At 46.3% G+C, this 15,332-nt stretch overlaps 2 protein-coding genes across 4 annotated transcripts in view; one reads left to right on the top strand and one right to left on the bottom strand.

Annotated features, from left to right (window-relative positions):
* Positions 1-11,804, top strand: dnajb2 (DnaJ heat shock protein family (Hsp40) member B2). Of its 3 annotated transcripts, none has more exons than XM_036540054.1 (11): positions 1-484; positions 1,340-1,426; positions 3,187-3,290; positions 3,568-3,621; positions 3,954-4,070; positions 4,257-4,358; positions 4,501-4,633; positions 5,005-5,075; positions 6,595-6,870; positions 9,806-9,856; positions 10,786-11,804. In XM_036540054.1, the coding sequence occupies exons 2-10, from the start codon at positions 1,362-1,364 to the stop codon at positions 9,832-9,834; spliced, it is 951 nt and encodes a 316-aa protein (XP_036395947.1). In that variant the 5' UTR covers positions 1-484; positions 1,340-1,361; the 3' UTR covers positions 9,835-9,856; positions 10,786-11,804. The 3 variants fall into 3 exon arrangements, with proteins under 3 accessions (XP_036395947.1, XP_036395946.1, XP_036395945.1); XM_036540053.1 differs by having other exon boundaries at positions 2-484; positions 3,181-3,290; positions 4,260-4,358; positions 10,786-11,803; XM_036540052.1 differs by having other exon boundaries at positions 3-484; positions 3,181-3,290; positions 10,786-11,730.
* A 6-nt stretch (positions 11,805-11,810) lies between these two features.
* The window catches only part of LOC118785428 (receptor-type tyrosine-protein phosphatase-like N), a 38,920-nt gene continuing 35,398 nt past the window's right edge, over positions 11,811-15,332 (bottom strand). The window contains exons 19-22 of the mRNA XM_036540050.1: positions 14,938-14,991; positions 14,734-14,798; positions 13,256-13,329; positions 11,811-13,155 (exon numbers count right to left, since the gene is read on the bottom strand). Of these exons, the coding sequence (XP_036395943.1) occupies positions 13,084-13,155; positions 13,256-13,329; positions 14,734-14,798; positions 14,938-14,991 (265 nt within the window). The 3' untranslated portion in view covers positions 11,811-13,083. The remainder of the gene's footprint in view (positions 13,156-13,255; positions 13,330-14,733; positions 14,799-14,937; positions 14,992-15,332) is intronic.

Below are 15,332 nucleotides of genomic sequence, written 5' to 3'. Positions count from 1 at the left end.
GAGCTCTTAAAGTTGACGCACGTTGTGACCTCCGGCCAATCGCCGCGGTCAGCGATCTCGGTGCGACCGTAGGCGGAGACCGTGACGATTCAAAACACACTGACACGAAAATATCCCTGGTATATTCTGGGCTGCTGTTTTTTTTTTTTCTGGATGCTTCGGCTCAGTTGCCAGTGACGCAGAGCCCGTGATCCGAGCCAGGAGAAGGGTAAAACGGGTACGGACACTGAGGTGCGGGAGGGGGGGTAGCCCTGTCGAGTTATGAATCCTGGTAGGCCGGAGAGCCGGACATTCGGGAACTTGTAGTCGGGAATTGCGTTGGTCGCTTTGCTGCGTGGACTGCGGCAGTCAAAATATTTGCTGTAGAGAGAGAGAGGAGCGTCTCCAGCGCGGTACATTCCAGAAGCTTTCCAAAATACTTTACTCCCATTTTAAGACAACGGAGAGACACAGCACCTGCTCGCCGAATATACTTCTAAAAAAGGTAATACGTCAACGGCTAACATTCTAACGCCAAAGCCTTTGTAAACAAACCGATCGTATCCAGCTGACGTTAACGTTCATCAAGTGTTGCTAATACAGCAGTGTAGCTGGCTAGTGGTACAAGTGTCAGTTTGTTTATTTTATTTTAATGCTGCTATTGCTTTGTCACTTTGTCATTTTCAAGATGGCCTGGGTGTATGGCTGTATTTTGAAGCTGTTTCGCAACAAATTTCAGTAGAAGGTGGTTAATAAATAGAATGAAGCTAGCTGTTAACGGTAGTAGATGGGTAGCTAAGGAGTTCTCCGCTTTCAGTGGCTGGTGGCAGTGTGTGCTAAGATCCCTCAGCTGTCGGTGGCCATAAGGACAAAAACAAACCGTGCAGTTTGAGCTGGAAATAACCACATTGTGTCCGGTTTCCAGAGAGCTCGAGGCATCTGGCAGGCTCACGGCCAAGCCGGGGAGGAATACGGGTGATCTGTAATTCCATTTGGCTGACATGACATCCAAGCGCCTGAACCGCATTCAATACGTATACAGCAGAATTGAAATGATTTGAACTTGGGGCGTTGGAACTCCTGACTCCCGTTTTGTAGTCCCACCCCCCAAGTGCCCTCTGCCCCGTCATTCAGTAGTCAGTATAGCCTGAACAATTAACCGTTAACACAGATCACACCCGAGGAGGGAGGTGGTTTCTGATCCCCAGATAAAGCAGCGGTCATTGCAAGCTGGGTGCATACACTAACCTATTGATATTGTGGGAAGGGAAGGGGTGGTAAATTACGCTTATCAACACTAACGGAGGTTGAGGTCAGGGCCGTTGAGCAGTTTCACACTCCAGCTTCGTGTTTCTGGCAGGGTCAGAGAGGTGGGGGAAGACATGGTGGATTACTATGACGTCCTGGGAGTGTCAAGAAATGCCTCCGCAGAAGACATCAAAAAGGCGTAAGTAGCAGACCACCTCGACCGGCCTCGCAGGGCCCCGTGGGTGAGAGAATGCACCCTGTTACTGGAGGGTTTCACCTTGCCGGGCTAATTTAATTAGAAGATTAAAATTACATAGGCTTTGCAGAGCTTGGTAGCTGTCCAGCTAAGCAGAACATGATGAAGGAAAAACTATCCTACAGCTGCCCACATGCATAATTTTCTCCAAGTAGTCAAGCTAGTCTACCTGCTATAACTGCATAGCTGTCATAGTTATCATAGTATCATAGTCCATTGACACTCAGACTTTATAATCACAATCGTAAATCTTGCAATTCCCGGTTGCAGGTAGCCTAATAGCTGTTGTTGGTATGTGAACATGATTACATAGTCTGTGGGGACAACAGTGACAGACATTCTAAATGTTTATTTTGTGAATTGTGGAGAAAGAACTCAGAAACCTGTTGCGCATCATTGAATCAGATTTGTGCTGGCCAAACCTCTCCCAGTACTGTATCGGCCTTAGCTGCTTATGAAATAAATTCTAGTTAGAACAAAACAAGGTGCAGACCAGAGTTTGCAACCAGCTGTTTCCTAGCCGGTCCCATTTAAGCACAACACCTAGAAGTTTTTGTTAATCCATTGCGCAAGAAATGCAGTTTGGTTCTGCCAGCGTACAACAATACTGTTTCAGTGCACTTTTAAATCAACCATGTTTGATATCAAGGAGTAGCGGGACAGCTTATAACATCCACAATGGGCAGAGGGCTGAATGACAGTAATTTTGTCTATCTAAAAACTAGGCCTATATTCTATGTAAAAGACAAAATTCCAACCAATATTCCACATTCCCTGTAAGTACTGCTGTTTATTATATTGTGGTAATATTCTGTCGTTAATTATGAAACCTTGCAAGTTTATTAATTTTATTATTATTATTATTAGTTTATTATTATTATTATTAGTTTATTAATTCACTGTCCCTTGGATTCCTCTGGAGGGATTTTCCTATTCTGACTGGCTTGCCCGCATGAGCAGGGAGGTTATGCTGTTAGTGCAGGCGAGGTCCATTTTCTCTCCACTGTTACTATCCTGTTAGCATGCAGAAAGAGGCCATTGGAGTCCTACATTGTTATCCTATAGAGGGGCGGCGTATTAGACGTCTGTGTGTTCAGTGGCAACTTGTGTGGAAGGAAAGTGGCTGATGGTTTGTGGGGCTTTGGTTCCCACACCCACATGCGCACTCTCCTGATCAGTACGGATCTGTCCCGGGTGTCGTCACCCTCTGTGCCTCCTAGGGCTCACTCAGCATGGCCCTGGTGACACAGCACTGCAGCGGCGCTGAGCGCTGGCTCGACTCGGCATATGAGCTAAGCGACTTCTCACCAGGGCGTGACGATGGTGTCACTTTCCGGGGACAACTGCTCCATCCCCACGGGAAGGGCGTCTCAATTAAAGATGACTTTCAGACCCAACCCACTGCCACCGGGGGGTGGAGAGGGGAGGGCCCAGGAGGGGGGGGGGTTTCCAGTTTACCCACAGTGGTACTTTTGTCTCTGACTCTGAGAAGCCAGTTTATGCTCTCATCACACATTTCTCATTCTTGCACGGTTGATATTCCCACGGAATATTTTCAGTTTGGTTTCTGTTCCGCGCATCTCTGAGGCTCCTGCTTGCCCCAGTAGTTGGCCTGACTGCGTTAGACTGGCTGTTACGTCTGCATATTGTAGGGCAGGACGAAGGCCATAACTCGTCGGCTTTGTGTGTTTGGAAAGGTACAGGAAGCAGGCCCTGCGATGGCACCCAGACAAGAACCCTGACAACAAGGAGGAGGCAGAGAGGAAGTTCAAGGAGATCGCTGAAGCCTATGAAGTCCTGTCTGACAGTAAGCACTGACTGGGCGGAGGTTATAGAGAGTGCCGTACTTGTTATTACCTTTTTCTATAGCAGGGGCCCTGATCCAGGTCAACTTAAATTGATCACATTCACATACTTTCTATATACAGACCTTGAAAATTACTGGAGATTAAGGTTACACTCAGGTTAATAGCTTTGCTCACGGGAACATTGGCAGTGCTTCAGATGAAAAGTTCGCTCATCCCTTCACATTGAACCCTAATGTAGTGATATTAAATGCATTTGCTTCCCTCCCTCTCTCTCAGGAAGCAAGCGAGATGCGTATGATCGCTTCGGCAGAGATGGCATGCCCAGTTCAGGTGAGTTAGAGCAGTCTTGGTCTTGCGGTTTCACACACACACTCACAGTTCCCTGGTGGACAGTCTGTGTTTTATTTGTGTGATTGTCCTCCTATCAGTCCCATCAAAGCAATGATGTAATGTGCTCTTAATTACAAGGATGAATATTTTAAAAGAATTAGCTAAATAACTGCCATTCTCCTTCTGTCCTTCTCTTGCCTCTGTCTCTTTTCCCTTCTCCATCTCTCCCTCTTTCTCTTCTTTCCACCTCTCCCTCTGTTCCTCTCTCCTATCTCCCCTCTCTCTCCCTCTCTCTCTCTCTCCTGGCCCTCCTCTCTCCCCCTCTCTCCCAGGCTCCAGCGGATCCTCCAGTCCAGGAGAGTTCCCGGGCTTCACCTTCACATTCCGCAGCCCAGACGAGGTGTTCCGGGAGTTCTTCGGGGGCCAGGATCCCTTCGCCAGCTTCTTCGGTGAGTCCGCAGGATGATGCTGTCAGGACGCGCCTAGCCAGAGAGAGCCGCCACGGTAGCCAATCAGAGCGCGGATATACCTGCCGTCTGGCAGTGCTGTGCTCCTGCTGCTGGGCCTCTCTGTTCCTCCAGCTCAGGCGTACGCTTCTGCTCACTGCTCCCCCCATCTCCTCTCCCTCCGTGTAGCAGACGACTTCCCTTTCGGGGGCATGCACAGCGGTTTCCACGGCCACTCCGGCCCTTCGCGGCTCGGCCCGAGCCGGTTCTTCTCCTTCCCTTCAACCGGAGGTAAGGCCACGCCGAGTCACTGTCAGGAGCGGCAAAGTGGGATACGCTCCTTAGCTACAATTTCAAGGCTAACAGAATTGCGGTGTTAAAGCATCCGTTTCCACAGCGCACACAGATATCCCCTCCCCCCTGTCTCTTTCAGTGGAGTTCACCTCCTTCTCCTCCTCCATGGGGGGCGTGGGAGGAATGGACAGCATGGGCGGAGGCATGGGGAACTTCAAGTCCGTCTCCACCTCCACACGCATCGTCAACGGGAAACGCACCACCACCAGAAAGTCAGTGTCCTCTCTATGCTCTCAGTGCTCTCCTGCAGTTTAGCACTGAGGCGACCCATTGGTCCTGATGACTGTGATGATGGTGACTGTGGTGGTGGTGAATCCGGTCTCTACTGATCAGAACCAAAGAAAATAGCTGAATGTCGCTCCAAGAGATTGACAGATTTTTTTTACTTTTCTTCAGGACATAATACTTTCCACTTGGTGGGCTTCCAGGCCTCTCACCTGTTAAACTAGCTGCATGCCGAAATCGTATCACTTTCATGATATATGAAGCTCACCTTTCTCTGGTGCAGAAAAAATCACAGCAGGATGAAAAATATTACAATATTTTCAGTATGTGTGAAAATATTTAACCATTTTGCTCGCAGAATCCGAGAGAACGGTCAGGAGAGGACAGAGATCGAGGAGGATGGGGTCCTGAAGACCGTGCTGATCAATGGTAAGCAGAGGTTGCGGTAGACTTTCTCGCTGTCCGTCATTTTGACGGACGGGGTCGTAAAAATTCCGTCATAATCTATTATTACCCGTCATTATAATTTTCATTTTTTAATGATAATAAGACATATTTAATAGAATTTAATTTTCATCCATTCATTTTAATTTTATAATAATTAATATACAAAACAAGCTTATAGATTATGCATATACAAGGGCATGGAGAGAAAAGATGAACAGAGACACCGGCCGTGCGGTACCTTTTCATGTCAACACCACACAAATAGGGATGGGTACCGAAACATACTGGCACCAGTTCCTATCCGACGGGTATCTACCGGACCGAATCGCAACGCAGATTTCGGTCCCACTTAAATGCCTGAGCGCTGTCGACTGAAATATTTGCACTCTGGTGCTCCGAAACGGACGTTACAGTACTGTAACTGTTATTTAGTGTTAAATTATTGTAGTTGGGTTAGGTTTTATTTAGTATGTGAATTTGTCATGTAAATTTGTTAAGTGTTTTGTATTTATTTATATTTATATATTTAAGTATACTTTAAACTGTTAACAGTTAATATATTGTTCAATTTCGAGTTCAAATTTACCTTTACAATGAAAAATCAATTTTTTAATGTCGTCGACCATCGTTTTGTGGTTTTTTTAACGATTTCGGACATAACTTATTTTATGCTATGTAGTGCGTTACATGGTTGTTATGTTTTCATTAGTGTTATTAAGCTTCTCATAGTTTTCACCGCCGCATTTGATATATTTTTTAATGTGAAATCGCTGTTTTCTCAAAGCTAGATTTAGCTAGAATTCATCTCGTGTTGTAATCGCACCGGTTTTAGCATACGCGCTAAACGGCTAATCACATCGGTGTGACTGTACGCACGGAAGGGTTCAGGCACCGGTACTGTTTTAAAAGTATCACTTCAGCACTGGTATCGGAAAAAACCGAGACGATACCCAACCCTAGTCTTCCCTCCTCAGCCACGTTAGCTCATATACAATGTGGTCTGGTGGTCTTCGTAAATCTCATTTTATAAACGGAGCTTTCGGTCACTAAACACAGAGGGTACTCTGATGAAGCTTCCAGTGACCAAAAGCTCAGCTTGTTGAGTTTGCTTTGCTGAGGCAACAGTGTGTGAAAGTTACGTTAGTCTCTCCACCTCTCCTTACCTCAGTCCTGGAGGTCGTATTTAGTGTGGTGCTGGCCGTTACCGCACAGCACTGTGGGATGGATTGACGTTTGGATGTGGACTATCATTTTCTGTTGCGACTGTTTTTGAAGTTCAGGTGAATTTTTTAAGTCACTCTGTGTAAGAGCACCTATCAAGAGACCAAATACAGCGTACAACCAACCAGTGGTTCCACCCCCATCCCCATTACTCCTCCCAGCAGTCTGTCCCCTCCCCCTTTTCATTTTATCCAATCCGTGGCCACTCCCTCTGCCACTCCACTCACCCTGAATGCCCTGACCTGGATCCTGTTTGTGTGTATTTTGTTTCGTGGTGGAGGTGTTGAGGACGAGATGGCCTTGGCCCTGGAGCTGAGCCGCCGGGAGCAGCCCGGCCAGTCGCCGCAGCGGCCGCGGCAGGAGCGCCCCCACCTGGAGCCGGCGGGGTACAGCTCACGGAGCCCGGCGCAGCGCTCCTACAGCTCCGCCCCCTTCTACAACTGCCCCGACGCCAGCGAGGACGAGGAGGACGACGAGGAGCTGCAGATGGCCCTGGCCTACAGCCTGTCGGAGATGGAGGCGCAGCAGCGGGCGGCAGCCGCCGATGTGATCTCAGGTGCCAGGGGCGGGGCGGGGCCGCGGGGGGGCGGGGCGGGGGCTAACAGGAAGGGGAAGGTAGTCAGGGACCAGCCCAGAGCAGCGGAGGAGAGGAGCGTCTTCAAACAGGACGGGGTGATGAGGGGTACCGGGGTCCCAGAGAGGCAGAGCACCCCAGAACCTTCCGCACAGGGTGCGAACGGCCCCCGCGAGGACGGCATCGGGGCCGCCGCTCAGAGCAGCGACGGCGTCAAAAAGAGAAAGAAGTGGAGGTGCCTTTTGTGCTGATCCCAGATCAGCGCAGAACGCGAGAGAGGAGGAAGTGTGAGGGGGGGAGACTGCATGCCATTTTCACACTTTGTCCTTTTGTTCTTGCATTTAGCCAGTGGTGAAAAATACCCTCCTGAAATCAGTGTAGTGCCTTGACTGAAAGCGTAACGTCCATAACCCCAGGGCTGTTTCTCTCTCCTGTGTTGTGTTGTGTTACAGGAGTCGTGCTCCTCTGTTTTAGTTAGGTGTGTTTTCCAGGGGGTATTTCCATATATATAGGTTTTTTATTTTGGGTGACATCGGGGGGTGGGTGGGGGGGTTCCTTAAAAGAAAGGACTGCCTGGCTCTTTGAGAGTTTTGTAATGATTTTTAACTGTTGTGTTAGTACGGTAATGGCCGGAAGCACGAGATCGTCACATACCTCAGAAGAAGAGAGCCAGTTCTGCTGTTTCTCTACAGAGTGAGTTAATACCCAGGTGGTGTCAAACTCCATTCCAAGATGGCTGTGTTTTTGCAAGATTTCAGACCTTAAATGACTAAATTTGGCCTATCATTACCGTCTTGTGCATTTTTGTAAATAATATGTCAGTAACACACTTACTTGTGTTCTTCATAAACACTTATAAAAAGGGATATTTTACTGCAGCATATTTCATGACCGGTGTGTATATATAACTCGTTAACTGACTGGAGCAATAAAGTCCAGGGAGTTGGTACGGGCAAGCAGCAGCCAGCCCACCTGGAACTGAGTTTCACAAACCTGGAGTTTCACACCCCATGCGCTGCACCCAGAGAGTGGGGCTCGGCCTTGTCTTCCAACCTTGCAGCAGCCGACAGCTCTTCTGCTTCCTACTTCCTGCGAATGTTTCAGGGGACACTATCTCAAGGGTGCATCAGGGCACCTGTCTTGAGCTTGCTCTCTCTACCTATCAATCCATGTGTGTCCTATCTTCTCACTACTGTTTTTTTTTTAATTATTTTTTCAATGTGCTTTTTGAGGCTGGTTGCAGTGGGAGGGGAGTTTCCCAAAGGGAATGATACTGTAGAGTATCTTCCAAGATAGCAGAGAGCTACATGTACAAATACAGTGAGTGGGTGAATGGAAGTGCTGTAAATGATCTCTCTTTCTATTCGTTTTCTTTTTGATGGCTTTACAAAAAGCACCTTAACCACCCTGCAGTATTACAGTTTAACTGACAGCCTTAGGAGAAGAATTTGTATGCCCTCAGCACTTTTTAAAGAGGATAATTTGTAATGAGTATGTGTGCAATTAAGCTATTTTAATACAAAAAATGAAAAAAGGAAACATTTACCGCTGTTGATAATAATGATCATGTGAGCCCAAGGGAATAAGAATGTCTTTAATGTTGTTTTTCCTCGTTTAGTGCCTTTGTTTGTGAGGATGTTGTTGGTCTGATTGTTAGCTAATATACCTGTCAGGTGTGCCAAGTATGACGCAACAAAACACTCAAAGCCAAAATTCATATTAACTGCTGTTGTGATACTCTGTCAGGTCAGTGCTGGCAGGGTGAAGCCGATGAGTTTTCAGACGCTTGCAAATGAATCTTGTACGTCGATCGGCTCTCTGTGCGAGTGGATGTCGTAACTCCTCGGTGTCCTGAACTGCGCTGGGATAGAGGAGCACTCAACTCTGGAGTGTTTACAAATCAGACCTTTCAACATTTCTAGAGAGAGGAAGCACCAATCTTTTTCTTTGCCTTCTCTGAAATGGTTTGACTGATTGCTTCAGTGACAACACTATCAGAAGAATGTGAGATAGGGGACAGGTTCATACATTTTCATGGCAGTAACATATAGACTACATACACATCTATGTGCAGTGCCACCCAGTTCCTGCCCCAGGCCAACAGCGCTGTATATACTGCCTATTTCTCTCACCTATTACAAAAGTATGACTACTGCTACGGCAACCTCTGACACTGCCACTGCGCCCTTATAATGAGAAGGGGTGAGCTCGCCAACAGGACAAGAGAGCTGCAGTTCATGATGCTTTTTGTTTTGTTTTGTTTTTTTTTTTTTAAAGAAGAAACATGCTATTGTAATTGCTGCTTATTTATATGAGATTGTCAATTAACACACAAAACAATAAAAAAAATAATAAACGTAATGGAAAATATGAGTTTATGCACTCTTTTTGGGAAAAAAAAAAATGCAGACCAGATGAGCCGTTTTCACACTCCAGAGGGACCACACCCTGCACGTTGAGGATTCTTTGGCTTCTGTTCGAAGGGTGTAGAATCAGTACTTTGTGGTGAAGTTTCGGTGTAGTTGGTGTCCCTACCGTCCCCCTGCGACCCACATCACCCTCAAACGTCAGCTCACAATCAGCGGCACTGAACCGCAGAATGTCTCCTATGCTTTTTCTGATGTCTTGTCTGGCCAGTACAACGCAGGCGTGAAGCACCAGTGAGATTGCAATGCTAGCAGCGATGCTAAAAGTCCTCCACTGGATCCGAATGGCTGTGTGGGCTGGTTCCTGGCGCTTTCCTCACTGACCCTCTGTACCTTACCATTCTTCACCTTCTGCTCCCCACACTGTATGCGTTCCACTGTTTGCCTTCCCTCTCCCCTCACGGTCGTAGCCATCTTGTGTCAGTGGACACTCTCCATTCTGTTTCATTTCCGTGGTCTCTTTATCTCTCTCACTCTTCCTGCTCTTTCAGACTCCGACTTCCAGGCTTTTACTGGCTGACTGGCCACTGCGCCCCCTAGAGGTAATGCTCAGTCTACGCCTTCATATTTTCACGTGTGGAATAGCACCTGCTTATCCCCTTTTTTTCTGTCCCTCAACCTTTTGTCTCCTCACAGAGGAGCAAGGTCTGTAAATGTAACTGAACACAGAGTGTTTTTGATTATACGTAAAAATAGAATATAACAATATTCGTAGATGGCAATGTCATGGAAGCTGTAGTGTATTAACCTAAGTACATCAGCTTCCTGGAAGAAAAAGGCTTGGTTTCACTGAGTCGTCTTTTGCCAAATGGATCACCTTGTGCCAGGGAGGCTGGAAAACAAATAAAACGGTCAGACAAGTTCCTCTGTTTTCCAGAATTTGGAGGAACATTTTGAAATGCAAATGCTGCAAGACTAAACTGAAATTTTGAAGGCTTTGTATTTCCATTTGGTTGTGTATTTGCTTCATTAACACCCTCATCCAGGGAGGCACACATGGCTGACATACTATCACTCCACACAGGTGGATATTTACATAAGTTTAGGCTGTTTAGGCTAAGAATACTGATATAGGGTTTATCAAGGGTTCAGAGTTCAGTGCAGTTCCTGTGTCTACAACCCAAATGCTCAGCCCTAATTGGCTGGTACCCTATTTTTTCCTCACCAGGACAGCAGTGTTTTGTTTACCCAAAATTTTTCAAGCTTCCCACCCTCAAACACAAGGTGCACCTGTTGGCATAAGAAACATGTATATTTCAGTCACCCACGAGATGGCTGCTCTCATTGGCCGGTGTGTGGTCACGTGACCAACAGGCTGGCATGAGGAAGCAGAGGGAAGAGTAGGAGGGTGTGAATGAGTTGGGTGGAGGTGGGGGGGGGCGGGGGGGGGGGGGGGGTGAGAGGTGATTTCCGTCCCTCGGGCTCCGGCGCGACTCTAACACTGACTCCATGTTCGTTTTGCTCCCAACAGGAAGAGGCTCCCGGGGCGCTTGTCTCTGAGCCCAGCTCATCTGCTGACGGACACTTTTCAAAGTTTTATTTGGAAAAACAAAACGAAAAGCGGGAAGGGGGGAGAGTGCAGCAGTCTGTGTGTGTGTGTGTGTGTTTGTGCACGTGCTCACTTGCACGTGTTTGATTCGCATGAGTGTACAGACTGTAGCGTGAGAGAGGAAGACACTTTGGTGATGTTAACGAGGCTACCGAAATCATAAATTCATCTCTGTTTCAAATAACCCTTTAGGACTGAACAAATATATTTTAAGTGTTTCATAAAAAGATGTTTTAGTAAATGTGGGCCTCTGTGCAAGTGCACTGACGAGTGAAAGGAGACAGGAGAGAATGAAATCAAATTCAGCATGAAAGCTGTGAGGTCTTTCTTAACCTTGACATGACATGACACTTGATTAAATACTATGCTAAAGAACATGTATGTTATATAAGAGATCTATGCAAATGTACTCACTTTAAAATACATTTCAATACTTAAATCTTAATTTTAATATATATTTAAAAATGAGTTGCCTTCAAGTGTTTCTAATCATTTGTCCACGAACAAAAATCTGACTGTAGTTTTCCCATGTGAGCTCAGCTCCTGGTTTCTCACTCACCTGAACCAGGAAAGGCTTCTTCCAACTGTAGCCCTAGAGAGTAACCACATTGCTTGTTTTCCACATCACATTAAATCACCCGTTTCAGTAGCAGTGGGGCCACCTGTTCGACACCGACAGTTCACTCAGTCATTTTAGAGAACCAGGCTGATTTATTATATATAACGGTGTATGCGTATGCTGTATGGTGTTAGGTTACACTAGCAATGGAAAGTGGATTGTGTGCCAGTACACGGATTGTTTAGTGGACTGATTAGCCGGCCTGCCCAAACGTGTGACCCCTTGGTCTGGAGATGCTGAGACGGGAGAGGTCGCGCGGTGGGGCGTCGGACGAATCGGGCCGGTGAAACGTGCGGCCGAGGACACAGAGGACGCACAAACCTCGTCGTGCAGTTGCACCACTTCACAAACTTTATTCATCACATGAAGTTACAAAATAAATATATTTTTTTTCCTTATAGCTGTGTTTTTTTTTTTGTTTACATAGCTATACTTTTTGTTGTTTGCTTTCTACCTCTTTGCAACAGAAATACGAGCAGCACTACAGGTTAATAATTTACAGTAACAGCAGTAACTCTGACAGTGGAGCCGGGATATGAAAAGAGAGGCTTTCTGTATGGAATGGCTGTTTTGTGTGCCACTGGACGGCCCTCCTTCCGTCAATGAACTGGAGGTCAGGGCTAGTGGTCGGGGAAGAGACCCCACACTGTACACGTAATGGAAGCTTCTCTCGTGCTTTGTAAAAATGTGCATGTGTGTGTAACGTTACTGAGCACATTCACGACAAAAATGTTACGTTGAAAAAATGTCTAATGAAAGCAGGCGGGCAGAAGGGGGCGACACTTACATTGACACGGACACATAGAGAACGCCTGGCACGGAGGAATGAGTCACGAGCTACAGCAGCACAGCTAAGAAAATCTCTAATCGTACAGAGGGTTAGCATTAGCACCTCGTGCCCTGTCCTGAAGTGCATCCAGCGTGGTCCACTTTACAGTGTACAGGAAGCTGTGGGCCACATCTGTGGCAAGTATACCTGTCTGAGGACATGAAGACTTTAAAAAGACTCTTCCAAGCAGTGTGCCAGCGTGGAATTAAGGAGGGGGGAAAAGTAGTAGCAGTAATTAGAGCATTCTAGGGAAAGAAACTCTTCAGAAAAGGGGGAGGACGCGGCAGGGTCTACGCAACTACACAAACGAAGTAGTGAATTTCCTTCTTGAGGCGATTCGAGGTTAGGACGGAATCATTCGGTCCCCTGGCTTGTGAGAATGTTGGTGACGTTTCTGTCATGCAGCTGCAATGTGAACGTGTTCCATCGGAATTCATGGCACACTGTTCCAGAACCCCACAAAACAAAAGCGATTATGCTGCTTTTGATTCCGGCTGAGCTCTTCATTAATTAGCTCTTGATTTAACTGTTAATGTGACAAGCTTCACAGCAGGAGTAGATATGGACTGGGTTTCGTCCTCACCGTAGCAATCGCCAGCAGACAGAACACGTCTTCCAAGCGGAGAGCAAATACAAATATGAATACAAATCTGTGGGGGTGGATAGCGATGGGAAATGCATTCCTGATTTTAGATAATTCTCCATGGGGGCATGTGTGTCTGAGGAGGAGAAGGAGGAGGAAGGGCATAAGGAAGGATGCTCGTAGCAGGTCTCACTGGGGCAGGGCTTTCAGGATGGCGTTGACCTCCTCTGCCACGGCAGTCAGGGCGAACTCGAACTGGTCCTGCAGGCAGCGAGGTAGAGAAAGACAGATCACTCACACTGTCACACACACACACATACACGCGCGCACACACACTGATCGCGCCCTCTAACTGCTGTACCTTGGTGCGCACCATCCCTGGTCTCTGGTCCCGGATGTGTTCCAGGGTTGCGGCTATGTCGATCTCCTTCACTCCTAGCACGCAGGAAGTACAACCACACGTGAGTGTTCACACACAAGTACACATACACTGTACATAGATACGAGAGGGTTAACCAGGATGTCCTGTATTCAAACACCAACGACTCTTTTCTGAACTGGAAGCATCTTCATTTTCATTATTTCATGTGTTTCAAATCACCTTGCAGTAGCATTAGAGTGGCACAGAGAAAGAAAGAACCTGTGAATTTGCAGTCAGGCAACCAAGGTAAATACACAAAAATAGAAATATAGGCCTGAGGTTAATAAAGGTTTGTGATTAACTCTGACTCACAAAAAAAATCTTACTTTTAGTCGTTAAACACTGACAGAGTTTTGTGATCAATAAACTGTTTGTGAAGAGAAACAATACCCTTCACATTAAATTTTGAGTGAAAATTAAGGACAACTTTTGATTGATTAGATTGCATCAACACAGTCTTGCTGCAGAGCTGTCGAGGGAAACTGCGAGACTATTATCCTCAGGAAAAAAATTAAATATAAATAACAGAGAATGCCGGAGAGGTTTTTGCAACCCTCAGTTTCACAAATTGCAGCATCAACACAGGAAATGCCAGAAATCACTCAGCAAAAAACAACTGACCCAACTGAAATTTTTGAAACTTTGCCATCATATCCATAAAGGTCAATAGCCAATCAGGTCCAAGTTGTACCATTGCCAACGATTTCCAAGTTGCCAAGTTCCTCCTTTATTTACAGTAATAATAACATTAATAATAGATGATATTTATATTACATTATTACATTCTCAGTGCACTTAAGGCAAAAGGGAGGAAGAATTTGGAAAAATGAGTTTAAAAAACCACAACAAATAAATGGAATGAGAAAAAGACCAGAATAAAACACTAAACACCACTAGTGCCACAAACACTAGAACATTAGTGTGTTGGACAGCGTGTAACAGAAGAACATTAGTGACGATGATATTAAATTCCAGGCTGTTGTTGAACATGACTATTAAAACACAATGGTGTCACAAGAATGACAACAGTGCGTAGAAAAAAAATATCTGGCAAACTCACAGTCAGATTTCAATGTCGTCTGGTCACAGTTACATGTTAATATTGTACAATGTAGAAAGTCACAGCCAGGTATTAATGTCATCCATGGTATGGATACTTATTTCTTCAGATCTACAATTAATACTGATCACATTGGACATGAATGTATGAGCGTGGGGAAACATAACCTAACAAAAACACCCCATACACACTCACGCTCGCACACACACACAAACACACACACACCCAGCCCCTCTTCACACCTCCCCCTGCCCGTGCCTCTCTAGTTAAATCCTTGGACTAGCCCAGAAAGCTGCGAGAGAGTGGAGCAAAGCACCCGTCTGTGGAGGTGAACAGGCAGCAGGTGTCAGACGCTCACCTTTAGCCATGCGATTGAGAACCATGTCCACCAGGATGTAGGTCCCAGTCCTGCCCGTGCCATCACTGCAAAGGACAGAGAAAGAAACCCCTTTTTCCTACACTGCCATGACAGACTTACCACATTCCCTTTACCAACACTGCTACAGTGTGTTACAGTACTGCCATCGTGTGGATAATCTGTGAATTGCAGTCCGCAACATACCTGCAGTGCACGATTATCGGGCAGGATCGTCCTCTGTAGCACTTGTTCACCTTTCTGAATATAGGGAGTGAAAGAGAGAAGAAAAAGAAATAGAAGAACAAGATGGAGAAAGAGGAATTGAGACAGGGGATAAAGAGGAAAGAGTCAGAGATAAAACTGGCTAATCAATTGCAGTAAATCTGGTGCCACAAAACAAATATGGGTGCTGAACTTGGTTAAGCCTTTTACTTTCATCTGAGCTCCACATAAAATGTCTCCTTGACCCTGACCCCCAAGCAAAAGGTGGAAGAGAAAATAATGTAAAGTACAAGGTGGAAAATGAGAGGGCAGACAGAGACAGAGGGCGGGGCGACAGACCTAACCGAAGCCCTGATTGGTGCAGGAGGAGTATCTGA

The sequence above is a fragment of the Megalops cyprinoides genome, chromosome 11 (genome assembly GCF_013368585.1).
Source record: "Megalops cyprinoides isolate fMegCyp1 chromosome 11, fMegCyp1.pri, whole genome shotgun sequence".
NCBI classification, from domain to species: Eukaryota; Metazoa; Chordata; class Actinopteri; order Elopiformes; family Megalopidae; genus Megalops; species Megalops cyprinoides.
This window is presented reverse-complemented; position numbering and strand designations above follow the sequence as displayed.